The sequence below is a fragment of the Lissotriton vulgaris genome, chromosome 7, assembly GCF_964263255.1.
Source record: "Lissotriton vulgaris chromosome 7, aLisVul1.2, whole genome shotgun sequence".
In the NCBI taxonomy this organism is placed as follows: Eukaryota; Metazoa; Chordata; class Amphibia; order Caudata; family Salamandridae; genus Lissotriton; species Lissotriton vulgaris.
The window spans coordinates 1667351321-1667377319 of record NC_141695.1 but is presented as its reverse complement, the minus strand read 5'-3'; the positions used below and the strand labels follow the sequence as shown (position 1 = coordinate 1667377319).

At 47.1% G+C, this 25999-nt stretch overlaps 1 protein-coding gene across 1 annotated transcript in view; it reads left to right on the top strand.

Moving 5' to 3' along the window:
* The first annotated feature begins 861 nt into the window (after nucleotides 1-861).
* The window catches only part of XKR7 (XK related 7), an 86565-nt gene continuing 61427 nt past the window's right edge, over nucleotides 862-25999 (top strand). Inside the window, exon 1 of the mRNA XM_086932680.1 lies at nucleotides 862-1329. Within this exon, the coding sequence (XP_086788806.1) occupies nucleotides 866-1329 (464 nt within the window). The 5' untranslated portion in view covers nucleotides 862-865. The remainder of the gene's footprint in view (nucleotides 1330-25999) is intronic.

Below are 25999 nucleotides of genomic sequence, written 5' to 3'. Positions count from 1 at the left end.
TATAGGGCAGAGCCGTCAGGTGGATGAATATATCAATACATGGGTAGTTGCTGGACAGTTGCAGGGTTGTGAGGATTGCACAGGTAATCACATGTTTGATAGATGCACGAGAGGCTAAATGCATGGGTGGACGGAGGGGCAGAGGGACGGGTATCTTCCTCAATGAATATGCCCAGGCGTGGGCGAATAGATGGTTTGTGGACAGAGGGGCAATAGATGGATGCACGGGTGGGTTGACAGGTGGAGGAGAATGAAGGAATTGTTGAAGACGCACATGGATGGGGTGTGGATAGGTGGGTGAACTGGTGGTTCGCCGACTAATTTATTTCTGGATAGGGACATGCTTGGGTCAGTAGATGAATGAATGGGTGATTGATGCCCGGGTATTTAAGTTACTGAATAAATGTATACAGGGAAAGACACGGTAACGGAATGTGCAGTGACAGATGTAGAGGCAAGATCTGCTCCCGCGGTCTCCCTTCGCATTCCGCCCCCTCCCCCAGTGTATCTTATCCCTCGTGGTCACTGGTTCGCCTCTCACATTTCCGCTTCTCTCCACACATAGCGCCTCACCCTTCCACGCCCACCTTCCCTCCTCTCATCCACGCCAACACGCCCTTAACCCCTCATCATCCCACCTGCTTCCTCCCTACCTCCATGGTCCTCTCCCATCATCCACCCCGGCCTGCCCCTCGTGTCCCCTCCCCCTCTTTCATCTCTCCCCCCCTCCCCGGCCTGCCCCTCGCCGCTCCCGTCTTCCTGTCTCCTCCCCTGCTCTCCTCCGGTCCCCTCCCCTCATCCCATCCTCTCCCTCCCCCCACCTCTCCCGGACCCTCCGGAAGTCTCTCACCGTCTTCTCTCCATCATGGCCGCTAAGTCGGACGGCGGCGGCGGTGGTGGCGGTTCGGCGGCGGGGCCCCGGGCCCCCCGGGAGTACCGGCTGCGGGACAGCGCCTGGGTGCTGCTGGCGCTGCTGGTCTTCTTCTCGGACGGGGCCACGGACCTGTGGCTGGCGGCGGACTACCTGCTGCGGGGGCAGCGCTGGTGGTTCGGGCTCACGCTGCTCTTCGTGCTGCTGCCCTCCCTGGTGGTGCAGATGCTCAGCTTCAGGTGGTTCGTCTACGACCACTCGAGGCCCGGCCCGGCCAGCGCCGCCGTGCGGGGCCCCAGCCTGAAGGAGGGCGGCACCAAGGACAGCGCCCAGCCCGCCGCCGCCGCTGCCGCCCTCACGGCGGTGCCCCCGGCCTCGGCCGGCGCCAGCTGCTGCCGCCTCTGCGGCTGGATCCTGCAGAGCATCATCCACCTGCTGCAGCTGGGGCAGGTCTGGAGGTGAGAGGGGCCGGGGGAGGGCGAGGGGGGCGCCGGGCAGCCGAGAGGCAGGAGGGCACGGGGGTGTGGGGGCACCCAAGGGGCAGAGAGGGCACAGGGTGATGAGTGGACCGGGCCCTGGGGGGGGGGGCAGGTGTGGGGGCACCCACGGGGCAGAGAGGGCACCGGGTCTGGGGGTGTGGTGCAAGGGGCAGAGAGGGCACAGGGTGATGAGTGGACCGGGCCCTGGGGGGGGGTGGGGGGCACCGAATGGGAAGGGAGGGCCCAGGGTGATGGGTGGACCGTGCGCTGGGAGTGTGCGGGCACCCAAGGGGCAGGGAGGTGTGTCAGTGAAGTGGGACCATGCACCGGGGGACGGGTATTGGGGATACTCGAGGGGCCTGGATGCCACATGGTCTGGGGGTAATGGGTTCACCATGCACTGATGAATGAGGCATCGGGAGGGCACCGGATACTGGTAGGACCACAGGTTGGGGATCTTCACGAGTGGGAGGCCACAGGGTCTCGAGGTGAGAAGGGTTGGGTCCCTGAGAGTGAACCATCACGGTGCATTCTCAGGGGCCCAGCCCTTCTTATCGCGAGACCATGCTCTTCCACTCGTGAAGTTCCCCAGCCTCCTCATATGGTCCTATCAGTATCCTCCATGATGGGGGAAAAGGCCAAAGGTCAGGAAGAGCATATGGCCTGAAAGGAAGGAGAGAGGATAATAGGGGCGCGTGCACTTGGCCATGTGTCAGGGGTCCGCCTGGCAGCTCTGGTGGCGAGGCCTGGACACTGGCGCATCACAGGGCAGGTGGGGCCGTGAAAGCGATCTGAGAGAGGTGGAAAGGGGGGTGCTAGGCGAGGCTCCCGCTCCCTGGAATAGGTGCAGTCCAGAGAGGAACCAGCTACGGGCCCTGTGGGTGTATAGTATAGCCTACGAGGTGGTCTGTAGGCGAGTGAGTTCTGGGGAGATATATCGCAGCACGGGGGGGGGGGGGGGGGCGGCGTGGAGATCAGAACAGGCAGGAGGTGAAACCATTCACAGAACGGGGGTGAGCCAGGCACATGCAAGATCTTAAAATACAGAGTTCACAGGGTAAGTCGCCGTTATGGAAGGAGTGAACCATTTCTATTGTGACTGTAAATCACCACAGGCCGGGGTAAACCATCTCGAGGGAAAATGTTGAACCATCAGGAGGGTGAGGGTGAGGTAAACACACCCATGGCAGACTGCAACCAGCCCTATGGCTCAGCGCAAAGCATCCATTTCGAAGGGGAAAGCCATATCCGGGACAGAGAGTGAACAATCCATGGGTAACATATCCAGGTCAAAGGGTAAATCGCCAACAGAAGAGAAATAAACCATACCCAGGTCCGCATGTAATCTGTTAACAGCGAAGGATGTGAGGCATTCCAAACGCACGTGGAGAACCATTCCTAGAGCACGGGTTGGACACCCCTTCGGCAGTGGAGCAGTCCCCAGAGAAGGCAGTAAACCACCCAGGGTGTAATATCTGAAACCATTTCTATTAGGATGAACCATCTGCAGCGCATGTGGTGAAGTGTCCTACGGGGGCTTCCACAAGGGCGGAAGCACAGACTTTACACAGGGCATGGGATAAACCATTTCCAGTGTAGGGGGTTACACCATTTCACGAGAAGGCCATAAAACAAGTCTATGTCAGTGTGTACATCATTTAAAGAGAATGCGGAAACCACTCTTATTGGAGGGTGTATAGGGGAGAAGCTTGTCCATCACTCGGGCAGGTGTAAGGCACAGTAATGCCACGGTTTATGGGAGTGAGAGCTGTAGTCTAGGAGGTGAATGACTTGTCAGACTTTCACTGGAGAATTAGATAGGGCCAAAATGGGGGGTAACTACGCTCCACAGTCACTAAGCAGCCCCTGCTTGTTAATCAATGACAGTCTGGCTTCAATCCTTAATAGTGATTCGTTTTCCTATATTACGTCATGCCACACTTCTTCCGGTCTTAACCCCTGCTTATAGATCGGTTGTTACAACTATTCATTTAATGAACCCCGTTTGCCGTCCTTGGAAAGATGGAAGGCTGAGTCTGCCCTGTCTCGATTCAAACCTGTGACTGTCAATTACTCTATATGTCATCGTCAGACCGGCCCACTGGAAATAAATGGCAGTGAAGGACCGACATATGCGACAGGGTCGACTAAACAATGCAGCACAAAAAAGTCAAATTATGCGGCACAGTTAGATGACAGCATTATTTCAATATTACTGTATAGGAAAGGATTCACCTTACTAGTTTAACACCCACACTAGGAACGTTGCAACTAAAAGTTGACCAGTTATCCTTTGCAAATGGTCTAGTAGTGTACAGCACCGTGATTTGCTCTTTTTTTAGTACCTTTAGATCTGCTTGAACTCGAAACATTTCTGTTTCAACTTAAAACTTATGCGAAAAAATGGTGGATTATTTGGCACATGCAGCAAAATCATATCTATTCGGAAAGCATAGTGGCTGAAATATCACATAATTCATGTGCCCTTGGCCATAGGGTACAGCTGTAGATAAACCCAGGGTTGTTGAGTGAGATTACTTGCTCACTAGCATAGTTTTCATAACTTTAAAAGCATCATATTAAGGATGAATGAAAAGAATATCAATATGTGACACTATAACCTAAAAGCAAACAGACACGGTCACAGGCAACAATGGTGTCCAATGTTTAGTCCACGCGGAGCAGCTAAACGCAGCTCTTTTCAGAACTAGGATGCTTGCTGCTGTCCAGGGTCCTGAAGTTTGGCTGTCTGTGGACAACCCTCGGCGGATGGTATTAGCTGCCGGCGCTGACCCCAGGGCTGGAATAAAGTTCTGAAGAGCGAAGCTCACACAGGTGTTGAATGGCTGGCTCTTGCTGTAGCGCCGGTATTCCCCCCACAAGCTTCCAGACGCCTCTTCAGGCGATCTCTTGTCCCCATTCATGTGGCGACCACAGTTCCACTGGAATGGATTTGTATTGATATAGCGCTTCATACCCCTGGCTAGGCGCTGGAGTGCTTTAAAGATGGGAAGTCTGCTACTTCGTATGCAGTGTTTTGTTGGCACAGTGTTTGATTGTAGTGTGTCCCACGCAGGAGTGTTTCGGTGTAGTGCGCGATGGACAGAGCTGGCCTGCTTGGCATGCGTTGGGGTGAAAAGGAGGGAGAGTTAGGACGTTGAAGCGTAGGAAGCGTTTGTGTCTGGCTGGAACAGAGGTGTGGGCGTAGTGTGGCCTACGTGGGAATTGTTTTAGTGTAGTGCATGTAGGGCAGGTGCTGCTCCTACTGTGCCACTCTGGACGTGTAGCTGCACTTAAGCACAGGTGTAGCCATGGAGAGCGAGACCCACCGCCGCAGGGGTTCTTAGTGTTTACCCATCATGAGGAGCCATGTCTGGGTATGATCCGGAGTTCTGTAGCATCCATGTCCTGCTTGGGGGCGGGGGAGGGCAGATTCTGTGTTCTGATTGGCGGCGCCTTCATCATCTGGGGAAGAGTCAGGTCTTTATTGCCCTCCTGATTCCAGGTGGCGTTGGGTGTTTCCAGTGTTCCCACACATGGCCTCTCTTCCACTTAGCTTTACCTGAAGGACCGGTCTCATTTGAATATAGTCACCTACAGCGAAGTTTGAGGACACGTGGGCTTATTTACAAGCCCCTTGCGCAGCCGGTACGGTAAGGGGTTAGTACATAAGCCCCACAATGTTTAAGCATTCCTGGATGGATGATTCGAAGTTTAAGAACACAATGCCTCAATGTTTAAGCGTCCTTGGATGGGTCATGTTAAGTTTGGGGACACAATGTTTAAGCGTCTCTGGGTGGGAGATTTGAAGTTTGAAGACACTTCGTTTAAGCGTCCCTGGATGGGTCATGTTAAGTTTGGGGACACAACGTTTAAGCATCCCTGGATGGGTGATTTGAAGTTTGAGGCCACAATGCCACAATGTAAGCATTCCTGATTGGCTGATTTGAAGTTTGAGGACGCAACGTTTAAGCGACCCAGGATGGGAGATTTGAAGTTTGAAGACACTTCGTTTAGGCGTCCCTGGATGGGAGATTTGAAGTTTGAGGACACTTCGTTTAAGCGTCCCTGGATGGGAGATTTGAAGTTTGAGGACACTTTGTTTAAGCGTCCCTGGATGGGAGATTTGAAGTTTGAGGACACTTCGTTTAAGCGTCTCTGGATGGGAGATTTGAAGTTTGAGGACACTTCGTTTAAGCATCCCTGGATGGGAGATTTGAAGTTTGAGGACACTTCGTTTAAGCATCCCTGGATGGGTGATTTGAAGTTTGAGGACACAATGCTGCAATGTTTAAGCGTCCCTGTTTGGGTGATTTGAAGTTTGAGGACATAATGCTGCAATGTTTAAGCGTCCCTGGATGAGTGATTGAAGTTTGAGGACGCAATGCTGCAATGTTTAAGCGTCCCTGGATGAGTGATTGAAGTTTGAGGACCCAATGCTGCAATGTTTAAGCGTCCCTGGATGAGTGATTGAAGTTTGAGGACGCAATGCTGCAATGTTTAAGCGTGTCTGGTTAGATGATTTGAAGTTTGAGAACACCATCTTTTAGCGCCCCTGGATGGGTGATTGAAGTTTGAGGACCCAATGCTGCAATGTTTAAGCATTCCTGATTGGGTGTTTGATGTTTGAGAACACAATGTTTAAGCGTCCCTGGATGGGTGATAGAAGTTTGAGGACCCAATGCTGCAATGTTTAAGCATTCCTGATTGGGTGTTTGAAGTTTGAGGACACAGTGTTTTAGCATCCCTGGATGGGTGATTGAAGTTTGAGGACCCAATGCTGCAATGTTTAAGCATTCCTGATTGGATGTTTGAAGTTTGAGGACACAATGTTTAAGCGTCCCTGGATGGGTGTTTTGAAGTTTGAGGACACAATGCAGCAATGTTTAAGCGTCCCAGTTTGGTTGATTTGAAGTTTGAGGACACAATGCTGCAATGTTTAAGCGTCCCTGGATGAGTGATTGAAGTTTGAGGCCGCGATGCTGCAATGTTTAAGAGTGTCTGGTTAGATGATTTGAAGTTTGAGAACACCATGTTTAAGCGTCCCTGGATGGGTGATTGAAGTTTGAGGACCCAATGCGGCAATGTTTAAGCATTCCTGATTGGGTGTTTGAAGTTTGAGGACACAATGTTTTAGCATCCCTGGATGGGTGATTGAAGTTTGAGGACTCAATGCTGCAATGTTTAAGCATTCCTGATTGGGTGTTTGAAGTTTGAGGACACAATGTTTAAGTGTCCCTGGATGGGTGATTGAAGTTTGAGGACCCAATGCTGCGATGTTTAAGCATTCCTGATTGGGTGTTTGATGTTTGAGGGCACAATGTTTAAGCGTCCCTGGATGGGTGATTGAAGTTTGAGGACCCAATGCTGCAATGTTTAAGCATTCTGATTGGGTGTTTGAAGTTTGAGGACACAATGTTTTAGCATCCATGGATGGGTGATTGAAGTTTGAGGACCCAATGCTGCAATGTATAAGTATTCCTGATTGGGAGTTTGAAGTTTGAGGAAACAATAATTTTAAGGTTACAGTTAAGGTTTTAGGGTTATTTCTGTTCTGTTGGAGCAAATTTGTTCTGGTGCTACTTGGGTTATTTTTGTGTTAGAGCTGGATTGCTCCAACATTAGGGTCATGAATACTTCGGTGTTAAGGTTGGCGTACTCTGGTGTTAGGGCTGGTTTACTGTTGTGTTAGGGTTGGTTTACTCTGGTGTTAGGATTGGTCCACTTTAGTGTTAGGATTGGTTTATTCCGGTGTTAGGGCTGTTTTACTCTGGTGTCAGGGTTGGTTTACTCTGGTGTTAGGGTTGGTTTACCCTCGTGTTAGGTTGGTGTACTCTGTTGTTAAGGTTACTTTACTTTGGTGTTAGGATTGGTTTACTCTGATGTTAGGATTGGTTTACTTTAGCGTTATGGTCAGGTTACCCTGGTGCACATTTTGGTTAACCCTAGTATTAGGGTTGATTTACTCTGGTGTTACCTTGGTGTTAGGGTTGGTTTATTTTGGTGTTGGGGTTGGTTTACTCTGATGTTAGGGTTGGGTTATGCTGACATTAGGGGTGGGTTAGCGCAGGGTGCCGCCAACTCTTTAGGAGCCCTCCAACCCCAACCCTTCGTATTGAACGAATAACTGTGAGATATGGGAGAACCAGGGACCCCTGATTGCATTTTGATGGGGGTACCTCCTCATTTTCCGTTGGGCTTAGACATAGGTTATTGGAAGGGGGGGGGGGGGGGGGTTTAATATGTGCAAGGCACGACTTGTGTTCATTAGGCTGTATACCTTTCTGTGTATCTGTAGCCGTGTGTCGCTGGGTATTTCTAGCTGTGTGCCTTTATGGGCGCTGTCCTTCACAGTGTATCTTTGTGTGTATCTAGCAGTGTCTTTCAGCATGTGCACCCAGCTGTGTGTCTCTAGGTGCATACTTCAGCGTTGTGTCTCTAGGTGCATATTTCAGCGGTGTGGCTCTAGTGCATACTTTAGCGGTGTGTCTCTAGGTGCATACTTCAGCAGTGTGTCTCTAGGTCCATACTTCAGCGGTGTGGCTCTAGTGCATACTTTAGCGGTGTGTCTCTAGGTGCATACTTCAGCTGTGTGTGTCTCTAGGTGCATACTTCAGCTGTGTGTCTCTTGGTGCATACTTCAGCGGTGTGTCTCTAGGTGCATACTTCAGCGGTGTGTCTCTAGGTGCATACTTCAGCGGTGTGTCTCTAGGTGCATACTTCAGCGGTGTGTCTCTAGGTGCATACTTCAGCTGTGTGGCTCTAGGACTAGGTGCATACTTCATTGGTGTGTCTCTAGGTGCACTCTTCAGCGGTGTGTCTCCAGGTGCATACTTCAGCTGTGTGTCTCTAGGTGCATACTTAAGCAGTGTGTCTCTAGGTCCATACTTCAGCGGTGTGGCTCTAGTGCATACTTTAGCGGTGTGTCTCTAGGTGCATACTTCAGCTGTGTGTGTCTCTAGGTGCATAGTTCAGCAGTGTGTCTCTAGGTGAATACTTTAGCGGTGTGTCTCTAGGTGAATACTTTAGCGGTGTGTCTCTAGGTGCATACTTCAGCGGTGTGTCTCTAGGTGAATACTTTAGCGGTGTGTCTCTAGGTGCATACTTCAGCGGTGTGTCTCTTGGTGCATAGTTCAGCGGTGTGCCTCTAGGTGCATACTTCAGCGTCTTCGTGTGTCTTACTCTATAAATTCAGCTGCCTGACTCTTTGTCCCTGTGAGCCTTTGGCCGCCTGCCCCTTTACACATATACTTAGCTGTGTGCCTGTGTGTGTGTCTAGCTGTGCCTGTGTGTGTATCTCTAGCTTGAGGCGTAGATTTAGCTGTGTGCATCAAGCTCTGGGTGTGTTTGTATTTAGTTGTACACTTATATTCAACTGTGCACTTCTCTGTGTATATCTCGCTATGACTGTTTGTGTATCTAGGTTTCATATATCTAGTTGTGTGTCTCTGTGAGTACATCCAGCTGTGTGCATCTGCGTGAATACTTCAGCTGTGTCTCAGTATGAATGGGTAGATGTCTGACGCTGTACCTCATGTGTGTACGCACCTAGCTGTGAGCCTTTCTCAGTGTACCTTGCTGTTTTGCTTTGGTGTATTTGAGTTGTAAATATATATGGAGCTGTGTGCATATCCGGCCTTATACCTCTATGTGTCTTTTGCTAGCGGTGTGCTTATGTGTCTATACTATGTGTGCTGTGTGTGTATTTTCTCTGCGTGTTTTCGGGTCAGTGTCTAAACCTGGGTTACGTATTAAATTTGCACAAATGTACCAATGCCAACCGGTTCTTCTGACCGGGGTGGCTCGAGGACAGCGCGTGCCTCAGGGCGGAGGACAGCGCCCAGCGCCAGTACGTCTCGGCGTGCAGTCCCTCGTCACTTTTTACGCGCAGTCATAGCCCCACCCACTGAGAATTATTTTTTTTAGATCAGCGAAGCCAATCGGTGCGACTTGTCTTTCGAGTGGTGGCTGAAGCGTGCGAAAAGTCATCGGTACTGGAAACAAAGATGACTTTCTGATTACATTACAATGCGTGCGTGAGATAAATAACTTAATGAGCAATGGTTTGATGTCCTTTTGAGAGGTATAAATAGCCACCGGTGAATTGTACAGTTGGCACTTCATAGGGGGCGGAACGATACACCTAACAGCCAATATTTGCGGTGATAGTGAGTTACTTCTCTGGGTGTTTTCAAAATCCACTCTTTGTATATGTGAAGGAATAGATAACACTGTCTTTCAGAAAGCTCTGCTGTTATGCCAGACCTAAAAGGCAGCCCTGGAAGAGTCGAGTGTGTACCCCAGCCCTTTGTTACACTACACACATAAATGTAGCGACTGCGTTCTGTGGTAGTGGCGGCCAGGGCTGTGACGTGGACCCTCTTCATAAAAGCCTCTTGCGCGAACGTAGATTCTGCTTACAGTAGGAAAAGGCTTGATTTGTGAGGGAAAATTCACTTTTATTATTATGTGAGGGTAACTCCTTTCTCTGCCCATTCGCACTCTGGAAACGGTTGGAGATTTACACCTATCAGCAGCCGAAGTAAATCTGCTTCCTGGTTGGGATTAGGCAGGAAACACCACACAAAATGCAGTGCAGGGAAGAGGTTTAACTTCCCATGTGTTCAGTTCTACAATTAGGCATGCCTGCTCTACTGCTTATGCTTGAATCGCCAACTGTCGCATCTTCCCAAGAGTATCTCTTGAATAATTGGAGAATTTAAAAATGAAAAATTATACACTTCTTTCCTCTGGCACAACGGTGGCACTTGGAACACTGTGACTGATGCCTACTATTGTCATATTTTGGCCGTCCTTGACTTCTGATTGGCATATCTGATACCTGCTGCTTCCCGGGAAAGAGTGTGTGTATATGTGTTATTGTATTATACATTTACTAAGTATGTGTGTGTATGTGTTTGGGAACAGATTCAAATTTTCAGTCAATAACAAGTTGTTTTGAAGAACTCAGTACTTGAACAAAAAATGTAATGTTGGTATTTGAGAGGAGAATGTTTTTTTTCAGAATACTGACACCTAGGGCCTCATTACGATGTCGGTCGGAAAGGCCCCAATGGACTCAGAAACATTTCCAACGCTGATGATGATAGATGGTAGCCGTTCGGTCTTTCCGGCATTCAGAGACTCCAAGTCGGTCGGAGCTGAATCGTACAGGGCTATGAACTAAGTTTCCGACCGGCGTATTACAATGTAGGATTCTGACAGCCTTTCCGAATCAGTTTGTCCAACTCGAAACGGATCTCGGAAACTGACTTTGGGGGCCCGTAGCAGTTCCCCCTTCACCTGGAGGCCTCTGGTTGGGGCCTTTGGGGGTACCCATGGGACCCCTCTTTCCAACCATGCACAGTGTGGCAGGCACCATGGGATGCCCACCACAGGGTGCAAGATTTTCTGGAACCACCCCTTTTTTCCAATATGGGAGCCTGTGTTGGCGGTCGGAAGACAGCATCCCATTGAAGTCAATGGGAATCCGACCGACTGGTTTTCGGAAACATCGTAATCGGTCGGTCGGACTCCCCAAACCCGAGTCGGTCAGAAAGTATTCCTACAAGGAGTCACTCAGAATGCTTTCCGACCGACATCGTAATGAGGCCCTTAGTGTTTGAGGAAAAATACATTTATTTGCATAAAGGAAAGATTGTATTTGGGGGACAAAATATGTGTCTTTTAGTAAAATGACAAGCTGATGTTGTTTGAGCCAAAGACCATTGTATTTCCATAATATAGTTAAAGCTCATGCGGAGTTGGGTACTTATTCAGACGATGTGATTTTTTTGGTGCCATAGGGCATTTGCTGTGCTGGCTGTTATTTAATGACTGTTGAGGAAGTGGGTTGTCATCTATGTTGATGAAGCTGTTATGGTGTTTCATAGCATTATCATCACTGCTTCTGTCTTTGATCTGCGCATAAGGCATGTGTCTGCAGCCTAAACCTGCAGGTTTCTTTTAACATACGCTCTATTGTCTATGCCTGTGAACTCTGCCAAAATTGAGCAATAGTTCCGCTGTCTTCACACTGAGATTGGATCTGGATAACATTTAATTTTCACATACAGCATCTTCAAGTTTTATTCTTAGTTCAATTATATAACTGAGAATCTACTTTAAAGGAGAAGGATGTTAAAATTAAAGGAAGTCAACAACAGAAGTGTAGAATGATGCTATGTGTGCCTTGCATATGATATGAGCAGCAGCGGCTGGTGTCTCGATAGAGTTTCGGGGTGGGGTGTAAGTGGAGGACGACTGGATGACGCGACAAAAAAAGGCAAACAAAATCCACTTACCTGCTGCATCGCCACATTGCTCTCCTCTCCACAGCAGGCACAGGCTCCCACAGTCCACAGTCCACTGCGGACAATCCTGATGCTGATTTCAACAGCGTCAGGAATGGCCTGAGCACCCTTGATTTGCGCTCCCAGTTAAACTGGAAGCCTGTGTCGGCTCTCTTCAACCCAGCAACGCATCTCGGTTTGGAGAGAGCTTCACTGAGCATGACGGTTTGGCCATTCTGAGATGGCCCGATTTGTCATCTTGCGCACTGATAACAGTGCAAAACACTCCCCCTAGTGCCTGTCATCCTCCTGGCCCCACCTTCAAGCCGCGGCTCCGAGAGCAAAAATAAAACAATAATAAACAAGGTGGATACGAGGCTGTGCCCAAGTGCATGCGCAGATTAATTGACCTGCTTTAAAACCTATGATGTTTTTTATGGACTTCTGCTGAAAGATGCACTATTATACCTGCACTTTATAATGTTTTTGTTGAGGGGTGCAACTACCCTTCACCCCAATATTGACTGGAGGCTCAGGATATGTTACAGACAACAGAAAACATAGTCTGTAAAACCTGAAGCTTTAAGCAAATGTGTTTGAAAAATGCTTGCATGGGTCCTTGTTTTACAAACTTGTTTTGAAGCATGCTCCCCACAAACCATCTAGCGAAGGTTGGGCTTGCCTACCTTGATTGGTCAGTGGATGTGAAGGTGGTAGGTCTATTTATGGCCTATCACTTCCAAAGATTCCAGCCACCACTGACATTTCTGTCATTCCATAGTCGGAGGATCTGGTTCAAAAGGCATTCAGAATCTGTTCACTGGGTTATTGCTCCAATACCAAGCCATCAGCTCAAATTTCTTTTTTTAAGAAACCTATCCACTAAAGGATTTTTTCTGTGTTTACATGTTTTATCTTAACGTCTCTGCTCTCAATGGTTCAGAAATCACGGAGGTCCACTGTTGTAAGTAGATTAGGTAGGCAGCAGAACACGTCTTCAAGTTATTAAGATAGATTTATTAAGTTAGTACAGCCGAGCAGTAAACCTCACTGCTGACCAGACCATCAACTGACCGGGCTGGAATCCTCACATACCAGATAGAACACTCTTAGGTTAGAAGAAAGAAACACTAAGAAAGGACTACTGACACCAAGTAGCCATATTGAAGTAAGTATAAATATACAACATCCACGTTTCATAAAAAGGTTTGGCGAAGATGATAGGTCAACCTAGTAACTTAGCAGGCAGCAAACTCATTGAAAGACTGCAGCCTCTGTAATCCCTCTTGGACCAGCAGAGTCCAGTCCATATCCATTCATTGCTCCTTGCTAGTTCTAGCATCTTCTTCAAAGTTCGCAGGAATATTTCCACTTTGATTACGTTATGGCCAACGGGGCATGACACACTGACGATGAACTCCAAGAGTTTTTTAAGATTCTTCTGGAATTTCTTTCATCGTGACCCATTGCCTAGCTTCATACCCCTTATTTTTAGTCAGTGCAGCACCTCTGACACGAATTCGAATTCTGGGAAACAGGAGAACGCAACCACCAGGACCTCGAATTGCCCATCATCAAGGATGTCACAGAAGATGCTGCTGGCTATCTCTCATGGCTTTGTGCTGTGTCCTCCGTGAGAAGAGCTTGTTTATTCTTATGAGTCTTTGCTTAGAAGGGAGGTACTTGGTGCCCACTCCCGGGAACCAGACTGGTGCTTTAGTCTTTAACATTCTTTGGTGGCCACCATGTTATGTACACAGTCCTCTCCATAAATGAGCCAGGTTTGGCCCCATGACTTTCTCTGATGAAAAGCCCTGGGGCGTTGCTTGGTCACCAAGACTGGGTGAGTGTGCCCTGTAGATTTTTCAACAATCACTCTGGCATGGAATGTTAAAGTACATCATAGACAAGCACGGCGCACGAGAAGGGGCTTTAGGGGCAGTGGAAAGGGAGAAGAATACTGATGGGTGAGAGTACTAGGTGGGACAAAACACAATATTTGGTAAAATAATCAACACTTTTGAAGGCTTTCAAAACAGAGTGGGAGAGAGAATATATGCATTTTTGCATGTATGTATGTCAATATTCCTTCTGAAATCTAACAGACTCCTCACCGTACCCGACTGAAAGTCCACCCCAAACACCACACCTGAAGCTCCGCCCCTGGAGAAACCCTTAGACCAACACAGGATGCTCCTGCAGGATATTCGACCAGTGCTTGTATTATTTTACCTGATTCCAAAAGTACGTACAGAGGGCTGCACCTGCTCCTGATAGGCATCCTCAGTAACCGAGCTCAATACCCTCAGAAACCTTCTGTGTATCTCTTCACAACTAAACGTCAGGAGCAGGACGTGATTGTCTCCGGGGTGCATATCCAACATTTGAGTTGTGCATTGGGTCCTTCATAGGTGCCATCTTAGGGGAAGTAAAGATGGCGCCAACTGCAGGTTGACAGTAGAGAGCTGAGAAAGGGTGTTGCCTAGACAAGACCAATCCCATTCTCCACCCGTGTTGAGTGACACTCGAGGTGGTGCGGCATTCACCACAGCCAGCATGCATACACAAGTTGGAGAAGTGTTCTAGTGCCGAGAGCCCCCTGCCGGAATGCAAGTACCTCCAGTTATTAATATGTTTACTTGGCTCGGTGCCTGGAGGTGCATGTATGCATTGGCCATGCCTCTTGAGGTTGCATCTTCTTACATGTTGCATAGATGCCTCCACTGTGTTCTTTGTCTGAGGAGACTTGCCACATGAAGACAGGGACAGTGAGTGACCTAGAGTACTTAACATGGCCAAGAGGGCGAGGAGTTTGAAGTTCTGAGATTAGAATTTGGGATGTATTCCCTCGTCATTGGCAATAAAGTCCACAGGAGTTTGAGGCCATCAAGCCACAAGTTCGCAATTTGAAAAGTGGACTGTGATATTTAGAGTAAATGTAAATGTTTTTGTACTTGTATAGCGCACAGCTACCCGCTGTGGGTTTCCCGGCGCTTGTACGAATACCACAAGGGAACCCTTCCTGGCTTTACCTATGAAGTGTCCACTCCTGGGCACCCCCATGGTGCAGACCAGGCATCCCTCGCGTTGTGGGGGCCGTTGTGGAGACTAAGCAAGCTATTGCCCAGAGTTGCAGCGTGGGACCCATGATCAGAATAGGCACTGAGGCGAGAATATCCAGTCAAGGGAATTAATGTGCCCAAGACCCGCCGGGGCAGGAATCGAACCCTGGTCCCTGGCCAGAGCTCTGCATCGAGGTCTGCCTGCTCTAACCATTGAGCCACACTTCTCCACTCCACTTAGATTGTACCTGTTTGTGCTTTACAATGTGATGGCACCACTAGCCGGTGGCGGCAATATATAACAGGCATTGGTAACAAAAATATAGGTCTGGCACTGGCTGCGTGCCTTTTGGCTTTCCCATTGCTTGTTTTATAAAGTTATGGTTTATGCAAATATTTCATGTTGAAGAAGCTACCAGACCTTCACCAATCTATATAAAAAAGTCAAAAAAAAATTGCATTTGGCTGAATGTAATACCATTTTTTAGTCTAGAAAAACACACATTGTCATAGTTGTCTCTGGCACTGCAGGAAACTACTTTGCAGATGTGCGGGCAGGATGCTGTCACTCACAGTGAAGTTAGCCAATGGCTAAAATGGGCTGACCCATTGCCCCATGTTGTATGCTGTAGTGGGCGGAAGAAAATTTTGAATGGCTCAACAAGACACCAATGAAAAAAAAGAGGGCTGGCTGAAAGCCCCTGTAAGTAGGTTGCATATATATAGTTTTAGTAAATCAAACGACATTAGCTAACACCAGACCTAAAAATAAATGACTTAAAAGTTTCCAGGGCTGTCTTCTCGCTTGTTGCTGAATTAGATCGGTGATGGACAACACATCGCCCAGACATGCGGCATTAGTCTCATATTGCAGTTCTTTCTGTCTAATCTTGGGATTAAGTGGTTTATCCTTAAGTACACTTTCTTCGATGAATGAAGCTGGCCTGGTCTCTAAGGGCAGGATTAGGGCCGGACTCACTCTCCTGCAGATAAGACTCGATGAATAGGTTCTCGTACTGCGTTGGCCCCCTCTCATATAATGCAAGTGTTTTATTTGTATATGTTTTTTTTTTTTTCTGTAGCATGGACTCAGACCCTGGGGACGGCAGGTTGTGTTATAGACATAAGTGAGACATTTATATAACAAAACACATATAGTGTAAACAACAAGGACCCCCTGATCGGAATTATCAGTTCCTATGACAGGGAAATAAACTGTGTGTATATCGTAGCACAATTCTAGCAAGCAAGAGGGAAGGGTAATGGCATAAAGGAAACTAACAAATTTATTCAGATATAAAAACTCTATTCCATTTAATAAGTATTCATATAAAAAACACATACATTACATACATCAATGTTACATAAAAATTAACAAGAACAAAAAAACAAATTACACAATTTTCCTAAAATATAATCACATAATATTTAAAAGAAACGAGAAGTGGCAATCAATACTTTCAACGCGCGTTTTCGCGTTTCAGGAATCGCCTTCTTCAGGAGCCACAGATTATATCTGAAATATGCAGTTAAAAAATATAAAGTTGGGGGGGAGGAGCCAAGATGGCGACGGGTGAGGACGTGTAGGCTCCCGGCTCCCGCGGCTACCTATCCTCCGTCCCGGAATCCTGATCCCTATCCTGTCCTAGTTGGCGGCGGAATGTGCGCTATGTTGTGCAGGCTTGTTTCGTCGTTCCCGCGCCTCTCAGCTCACCCGGCGGCCGAAGATATTTGACCGGAGACTTTGAGCCCTGGCCCCGGGACGACGCCGCCGACCGTCCCCGAGCCTGGTAGACTGCGGAGCGGCCGTCCTACCCGAGTTTCGTTGCCGATGAGGGGGTGGCTGCTTCCCCTCGAGCTGAGCTCTTGGTGGTATCGCCTGCTGTGGTAAGCCGTGATCGGCGCCCTGTGCTTCATCACCCCTCGAGGCGCCCTGCAAGCTACGCGTCTTTGTTTGAGACGGGTGGCAAGAAGACCGGACACACGGCCATATTGTGACTGTGCTGAATGCCTACACCCGCGGCTCGGTGAGGCGGCCTGCGGCGCTGCAGCCCTTAGTTTTGGCCGCACAACTTCCATCGCTTTTCCGGGCTTGCCGCCCTGTGCTGTGGACAGTTGCACTGTTTTCAACTATCAACTTCCCCCGTGCCTCGATCGCCAGGATGAGCGCCATTGCCTCAGAAGCTGGGGGCGGACGCCCGTCCCAGTCTACTGGATATGTAGCCCGCCGAGCACTGGGGTCCAATTTGCTCGTTCCTCTCCGGGAACATGACTGCGAGAGTCTCCTGCCGCCGCTCTCCTACGGATCTATCCTGGCCGTTCTCACTGAATTGAGGACTGAAATGTGTGTGGGTTTTCGAGCGCTGGGTGAGCGCTTCGACACAATGGCGGCTGACCTACGGAGGGATCGTGCTGCGGAGGGCCAGCCACTTCTGGGTCTCTCCTCATCTGCACCTACGGGGGAAGCTGTGCCTTGCTTTCCTGGCGGGGGAGACACGGCCACTTTAGCCTTTACGGACGCCTGCCACCGGCCGACCAGTGCTTTGACCTGTGAGACTTTGTTTCCCTTGGCTCCGGGACTTCTAACTCTGCCGCTTGCAACAGTGTTGCAGCCTCATGCCCGGGACTCGCAACAGCTGGCCCCCCCGGCGGATTTCTTATTGTTGCCTTTATCCAGCGCTCCGGATACTCCACATTTCCCCGATGGACTGCGGAACTTCATTGATACGGACGATGGACATATTGGTGACGTTCTATTGATGCTATGTGTGACTGTTTCACTCTCCTTTGCAATGCGGCCATGTTGGTTCTTTGTTTTGATGGGGGCGGGCCTTCTTCATGGGCTCCATTTTGAGATCTGTCCGAGGTCGGGTCAGGGCTAGGTTTCTTCTTGTGCTGCCGGTTGTTTAGCTGATTGGACCGGGATTAGAGGTGGCACGCATTGGTTTCAGTCGCACACGTTATAATGTCCTTCCCTGCCTGCTTTCGTGTTACTGTTTACTTTTTAATAATTGCATATTGCGTGGGGATTGTGGATTTGACGGGGGGGCTGGGAATGTTTGAAATGGCTCCTCCTCCCGCTTCCTTTGTAGCTTTTGAGAGTCGCGGATTAGAACGGTCTAGTCCCACTCTCTATATTTCAAAGTGATCTTTATTCTTTTTCCTTTTTTCTCTTTTCTTCTCTTCTCTTTCTTGAACTGCATTTCGGGTTCTTTATGGGGCGACAGACACATTGTCGGGGGGGTAGGCCGTAGCCTCCGCTTGGTGTAGGGTGGGGGGGTATATTTTAATTTCTTTGAATTTCTATGGGCCTTTTTCTTATTTTTCTGCGCTTTCTCACACTGTTTTCTTTCTGGGTCTGTGATAGGGGATGGTTGTGAGTGGGCGGCGCTGTGAGTGGCACGAGCGTGGTTCCTGTTGCCTGCTTTGTTCTTCTATTGTATTGCCACTCTGAAGGGGTGTTCCATGTAATTGATGCTATTATTCCTGTTGCCTACTCATGTGGACTTAATGTACGGACTCGGATCTCCTTTGTACCTATCCTACATTGTTTTCTAGACTTAAAATTAAAAATTAACCTCCATTGTTCCTTAGGCGTGATAGCCAATACTCTCCAGTGTAACTGATGACTAATTGCTTATCGAGATTGTCAGCTATTGCGTCTTCGTATTGCTTGCACCTGTGCTCAACCAGTCTTCGTGGCCAGCCTCAGGGTTGTGGGCCCGTATTTGTACTTTTGTGGATGCACCAATAAAGGTTTTCAAAAATTTAAAAAAAAAAAAAAAAAAAATATAAAGTTAAAAAGTTGTCGTTCACTAACAACATTTCCTATATGATATGTTGTTAGTGAACGACAACTTTTTAACTCATGTAATTGAATGTAATTGATTGTATTTGTATATTTTTAACTGTATATTTCAGATATAATCTGTGGCTCCTGAAGAAGGCGTTTCCTGAAACGCCGAAACGCGCGTCGAAAGTATTGATTGCCACTTCTCGTTTCTTTTAAATATTATGTGATTATATTTTAGGAAAATTGTATAATTTGTTTTTTTTGTTCTTGTTAATTTTTATGTAATATTGATGTATGTAATGTATGTGTTGTTTTATATGAATACTTATTAAATGGAATAGAGTTTTTATATCTGAATAAATGTGTTAGTTTCCTTTATGCCATTACCCTTCCCTCTTGCTCGCTAGAATTGTGCTACGATATACACACAGTATAACAAAACACATTACATGTCCAGAATTATGAATAATATTTATAATACAGATGTGAAATAGCGCAATGCAAAGAGGGGTGCAATTAACGTATAGCACAATGCGAAGAGGGGTGCAATTAGCATATAGCACAATGTGAAGCGGGGTGCATTTAGCGTAGAGATAGATGAGACTCTTATATTACATAAGCCTGATGATATTGCTCAATGTACTTTATGAACTGATTTACATTTTTGCCCTTCCAGGTTGGTGGGCAATAAGTGTCCACCCTCACGCCTTATACCCTTGGTTTTGGACTAGTGCCTGGTAGGCTCTGTAGGCCAGGCACACTCTAAAATGAACTTTATGACCTTGATTACACAGCATCTATGTTACTCACTGTAATGCCCATTCTGAAGCCAGGATTTGTTGTCTAGTGAAGTCCTTAGTATCAAAGATTTACAAAAGGTGATCTCTGGCCCAATGTCCAAAGCGGCGTACTAGCGGCTCCAAGACGCTACTTGTCAAATCTTCCTAATTTTGGGATGCAGCAATTCCATCAAACTCTGCAGTTATTTTAAAGTATATTTCTCTATATTCTTTTACGCTGCATGTTGTCAAGGGATTGAGTTGGCAGAACAGTGCTTTATTTTAGTGAAAAGTTTATTTTATACATCACGATTTTACTGTTGATTGGAAAAGATGTAATGAATAAGCACTTTCATGACACATTGAATTGACAGTTGTGTGTGTTTGAAGTGGTCAATTGTGACTTTATTGATTCTCTTTCCTTTCAATTGTTTTACATTTTCTTGCTAAATTGTTATGGTTTTAAATAACTAGAAACAATAAAAATGTACTTACTTACCTATATTACATAATATTGTTTAGATATAGAAAAATGAGTTCTAACTATTAGAGAAGTGTCAAATATTTTCAGAAAGAGGGCGGGATTAATCTAGACATAGATAGGACACATATTACATAATACGGTTCAGATATAGAACATACGTTTCTAACTATAGTAAGAGAGATGTGAAATAAAGCCGCAGGAAGAAGGTAGTATTTAGTCTACACATGGACGAGGCACTTATATTACATAAAACTGTACAGGTATAGAAGATTCACTTCTAACTTTATATGTAGGAGAGATGTGAAATGACCCACTAGGAAGCGAAGTGTGATTTGTCGACATAGGAGCTGCACTTATATTACATACTAATGTTGAGGTATAGAAGGTGCACTTCTAACTGTATGTGTTAATGATATACTTATTTGGTTTTTTTGGTTAGACATAGATGAGACACTTTTATTACATAATACTGTTCAGGTATAAAGAGATATCCTTCTAACTGTATGTGTAAGAGAGAAGTTGTAATACCACGGTAGGACAGTGGTGTGGTTCTTTAGACATAGATGTGACACTTATGTTACATAAAAAGATTCAATTATAGCTAGAGATGTTCGAGATGTGAAATAAAGCCTCAGGAAGATGGTAGTAAATACTCTAGATATAGATAAGACACATATATTACTGATCAGGTATAAAAGATACACTTCTATCTAGCTGTAAGAGGGAAGAGAAATAACACTGTAGAAAGAAGAAGTGTGATGGGTCTAGGCATAGGTGAGAAACACATCATGTAATACTCTACAGGTGTGAAAGATGCACATCTGACTATAAGTGTAAGAGAGATGTGACCTGATGCTGTCAAATGATTTCAGTCATCAGTCTAGAAATAGATGAGACGCATATCACATTATACTGTTCAGATATATAAACAGGGCTCGCGTCGGGGTACCACGTGGGTGGACGGCGTCACCCCACATATTTTACCTGGGGACGCAGTCCCCCCTGCAAAACAGCTGGACTTAATACTTTGGCCTCTCTGGGACGAGGAGCAAGGCACCTTTCGTGACATCACTTCCTGTTGTGACGTCACTTCCAGTGACTGCGACCCCCACTTCTTTTTTTAGGGCTTGTGCCCTGTATATAAGATCCACTTCTAACTGTGTGTGTGTAAGAGGGATGTAAAATAACACTGCAGGAAGCAGGCAGAGACGGCTCCTTCATTGTTGCATTGGGGCTTGCCACCCCACAAATCAGCCCGACCCCCCTCCCCCACAGCCATGGGTCTGTGTTTTATGTTTCATGGGTATCTCAGAGGCACAAGACCATTCTCCTGATTGGCCACCTGGCAGGCAGTGGGGATTAAGTCAAGTGCGCATGTCAGGTTGGACAGGTCTCTTATAGTGTTCATCAGACCGACACGTGCCCTTCGGCCCTGTCAAACCTGCGCTATGTTAAGCAGCCAGGGGAAAACAGCACAGCCCCCTTGGTCCATTTGGAGCGCAGGTTCATCTGCTCCAACCAATCCTTGCATTTATCTCGTGCAGTTTACCTCTATAAACAGCATGAGAGCAATGCAAGGATTGGTTCTGGGTGGTGGGGATGTACCTGTCGGGTGCTTAACTTGTAAAAAAAAATACGTGCCAGGGTCCTCGCCAGGAGGCCACTTCAGCTGGCCACACCCATTGCCCTTGCCAGCGCTGCTAATGACATTCCAAACACACCTACTAACCATCACACTCCTACAAGTGTGAGAATTAAGATTATTCCAGCCCGCCCAAGTTATCAGAATGGCTTGGGATCGGGTATTAGTAATTTTCAATGCATATTGAATTTATAAACAGCTTCTGTTATGCTACTCTCTAAATAATATAAACAGTGCCACCGTGTGGCTGACTGCTATAGGAGCCGGTACTGACAATTGAGTGCTGGTGCTGAGCACCGGAAACCACCTGCTTAAATTAAGCACTGTCCCTTCTGAATTGTACAATGCAGTTCCCATCCCATGCAGCTCCAGTGACGGGATTGTGTACAAGGACAGTTGAAGAAACCAGTAACTACATGGTCTTAATCTCTTCAGCCCAGAGCATATGTTTCCAGACCCTGCTGAGGTGCAGTCCAGGCCTGATTTTTGGCCTTGTTGGCAGCAGAAAAGTTGAATGATTCCAGTACACAGTACCTTACTCCAGTGTGGTTCTCACTTCATTCAGAAAAAAACATTTTTTGTATGATTGTTGAAGTGTCTTGGGTCTAGTTCCCACTGCAGTGTATTTAGAATAGGTTCGGTGCATCGCATTATGCTGTGTCAGTCTTGCGGAACAGAGCATCATCACAGAGAGGCCAGCTGGAAGAGGTGAAAGTGAGATACTGCCAATCAACCAGGATTTATAAAGTGCAGCTAATCAGCCAATAGCGTATCCAGGCGCTTGTCAATGGGTCCATTGATTGAAAACACAGGTTAACTGTCCTTTTTTCTTAGTTTTTCACATCATCAGCCATTGTCTGCAATGTGTGTTTTGTGGCTTTTGCAAGCTGTTTCTAGACATTGATAAACAGAGCTAGGGAATAGCTCTGACTTTGTCAGCTGTGTTTCGCGAAGTATGTTTTCGCGATGGGATTGAGTGCAGTGAATCTGATGGGTATGACAGTGGACCAATCCACCCTATGCGGGTTTCCCGGTGAACATCAGACGCTCCCCGACCCTGCGCAGGTTCAGGAGGGACCTCAAGACCTGGCTTTTCGACTGATCCGGAGCCGCGCCCACCCCACTCAGCGCCTTGAGACCCTCAAGGGTGAGTAGTGCGCTTTAAAAACCCTGGACTGATTGATTGATTATGCAAGTGGTCATGGTGATCCATGTTGTCATAGCTTTCAATTCCAGTGAGTTCAATAGGCCGTTTGCCCGTGAAGTAGCATTAGCCCGGAGACCCCTCGCAGTGCAGTGCGGGTGGGTTCCCCAAGCTCTAGGGGGTTCTTCCGGCACAGTACACGGGCCCCTGACTTGAAGGCAACTGACTGGGTCGGGGGGGGGGGTCCCTCCATGTAATTTGCAGAGGAGCCACCTCAAATGTCACACCGTCACTGCCTTTCGAACTCAACAAGTCGATAAAGTGATCACCTGGGGATGTATAACAGTAAGTATGTGCTGTCATCACCAAGAAACTGGTTCTGTCAAAAGAACTCTTTTATAAAGGCTATTTTCGGGTAGGTAGCATTTCGCTGCAGAATCATTACTGGTAACTGAGATCACTTGTAAATTCTTTCCTTTGCTTGTATCTAGTGTGGCTCACTGGTTAGAGCAGGCAGACCCTGAAGCAGAGGTCCGACCCGGGATCAGGGTTCAGTTACCGACGCGGCAGGGTCTTGAGCACAAATGTCCATGGACTCGATAATTCTCGCTTCGGTGCCTGCTCTAATCATGGGTTCTCACTCTGCAACTCTGGGCATTAAGCTTGCTTAATCTCCACAACGCCCCCCCCCCCCCGCGGTGGGATGCCTGGCTTTCACCTTGGGGAGGCCCTGTAGGGGCTATCTCACAGGAAAAAACCAGGACGGGTTCCCAAGGCAAGCGCGGAGATACCCCTTCGGGGGTCGATTCTGGCGCTATATAAGAAATATAATAATAATAATAATAATCATCTAGAGGGGGGCGAGGCACTGAAAGCTCAAGCCAGGTTCGAGCCAGATTCCTGGCTCTCGCTCAGCACGAGGTCCTCTTTGGCGCTCAAGCCCATAACGAGCCGAATATTAATACGGTTTCTGCCTGGCTCCCACGCTCTAACCTAATGTGCCAAGATTTAAAGAAAAAAACATTAATCTTTGATGCAAAACAAGAGACCGAAATAGATAACCATGTAGTGGCTGAATGGCTCAATGTTAAATCGTAAAGCCTAGGAAATTTCCAGTCTACCCTGCTTGAACAAACTGTGTGATCCTAGGCAAATATTTTATTTCACTGCTTCTTTTTTCCATATTGTCTTTGAGACACTTTGAAATACACAACTTCAGGGTGTGTGCTATACAAGCACGTCTCTTGCGCCGGATTTAAATAGACTAAAATGTGGCTATAAGTAAGAATCTAGGCCACAAACAACTGACTTGTCTCCAAATTCACTAATGACATTGGGGAGGGGGTGAGGCAACATGGATATTTTTTAATCCATTATTAAAAACTGTCACTTTCGATAAATGCCTTTCAATGTAGTGATATAATCTACTGTTATATATATTGAAACTCTTCTGTATGTTAAAGGAATGCTGTTTTGTTTTTATTTTGAAGAGTTTATCATATTTGTATATCACGTTGGTTGCAAAGTTTACATGCACACATTTTCAGGACTAGGCTCATGCATGGACTCTTAGAGCCCAGCCAGACCTAGAGGCTTGGCCATCTCTAACTCTATCATCCTACTTGTAAACCGTATCAGTCTGCAGTATCTGTTGGGGATGACGTTGCAGAATATTTCAGCAGAAAGGCCTTCATATCTTAGTGGACAGACACTTTCATAAACCATGTACTGATTGCTTTTTACGTGCACCCCTGAGGTGCCTGAAAAAATACTATGCAGGCCCTCCCTCGGGATGTCTGCAAAGATAGCCTCCTAGGACATCTTTGTGAATCACTCATGAAAAGCGCCGATACAGCAGAGGTGGAGGTTTAACTTGTTGCATTTAGATCTCTCACATATTAGCTCAATATGACTCTCTTGCGCTCTGTCCCTGATCCCTCAACATATATTTCCTATTTCTTATCCCTCTCACTGTTTTGTCTCTTTCTCCAGCTCTTTCTCTGTCTTATTTCTTTGTCTGAGTTACTCATTCCCAATATCTTTCCAACTCTCCCTCTGCACTCCCTCTTTCTCCAATTCTCTCTATATCTCCCTCTCTTTTAGGTCACGCCTAGGCACCGCATGTGCGCTGCCTCTTCGAGACATGCTGCATCTACTATATGGTTTCTCTTACTGCCCTTTGTAAATACCGATCTATGTTTGGTGACTACATTTAGTAGTCCCTCCTTTTGGACTTTTGTATCCTCTCATGAGGACTGCCCCTGTTACATTTGCTCTTCCTCTTCAAGTTATTTAAGATAATTTGAGAGCACTCTTTTTGTTTTGTTAGCCTACCTCAGCTTGTGTTAAGTGTTAGTGTTTTGTTTACTTTGCGCTCTTGCTTGATGAGAGGAATGCGGCATCTTTATTTGCTGTGCTTGATCTTTCTTCCCCCTCTCCTCCAGCTGCAGCTGCATCCCCATCCCTCCTTCTTGTTTACTTTAGCTTTTCACATATGCGAACGCTGGCGCCCTCTCCCCTCCCAAGTCAGCTTTTTGAGTAGACGACCAGGTTAGTGCGTGTTTGTAATACGTTAAGAATCCGAAGGGTTGAGGACTCAGCAATCATTACATCTAAAAGAGATTTGGAATAGGTAGGCCGAATGGAGGCTGTCCCTTATGTAAATATTGTCACTTGAATCCGCTCACGCTTAGCTGATGGCTTCCTTTGTTCACACTTGTTACTCTGATTGTCTTCGCTCCAAAACAAATGCGATCCACTAACGCCATTATATATTTTTTTACACTGCATTCACGTTTAATCTTTTTCGGCAAGAAACACATTGTTTACTTTGCCTTCACTCTGAAACAAAGTGCTCCGCTGATGGCATTATTTTTCTTTTTTTTAAAAACACACACAGCATTCACGTTTGTTTTTTATTAACAATAAGTACATGGGTAGAGCGGATGCTGAGACCCTGCCCAGACCCCGTTGTCACTGAACGTGAAGGAAGTGGATGTAAGAGACTAGCTGCAGCTTTCCTCTCTCACCCGCTAGCATCGGCCTCCCCTTCTGTGGTCCTTCTCCTCCAGCCTCATTTGCTCCAGAGCAGCAGCTGGTCAGATGCTCGAAACCCCACCCCTACCCAGTCTCTACTCCACAACCTGGATCCGCAGGCAACAAAAACAAAACACCCATCCAAACCACACCCAAAAATACTTCTCCGAAAACACCAGCCAGGAAAGCGAACCCACACTGGCCCGCCCCCACCTGGTGAAGCCCTAACTTCAGAGTCTGAACATTGAACTGAAGCTAGTTCTTCCTCCAGAAAGTTTGAATGGTTTCGAACTTCTCCGGAGCGCTCTTCCTCATCCTAGACTCCTGCAGCTCCAGCCCAGGTGAGCATACTACAGGCAGCTGCCTTAAAGTAACCACAACAATGCACTGCGAAAAGGGCACACTAAGAGACTGAGA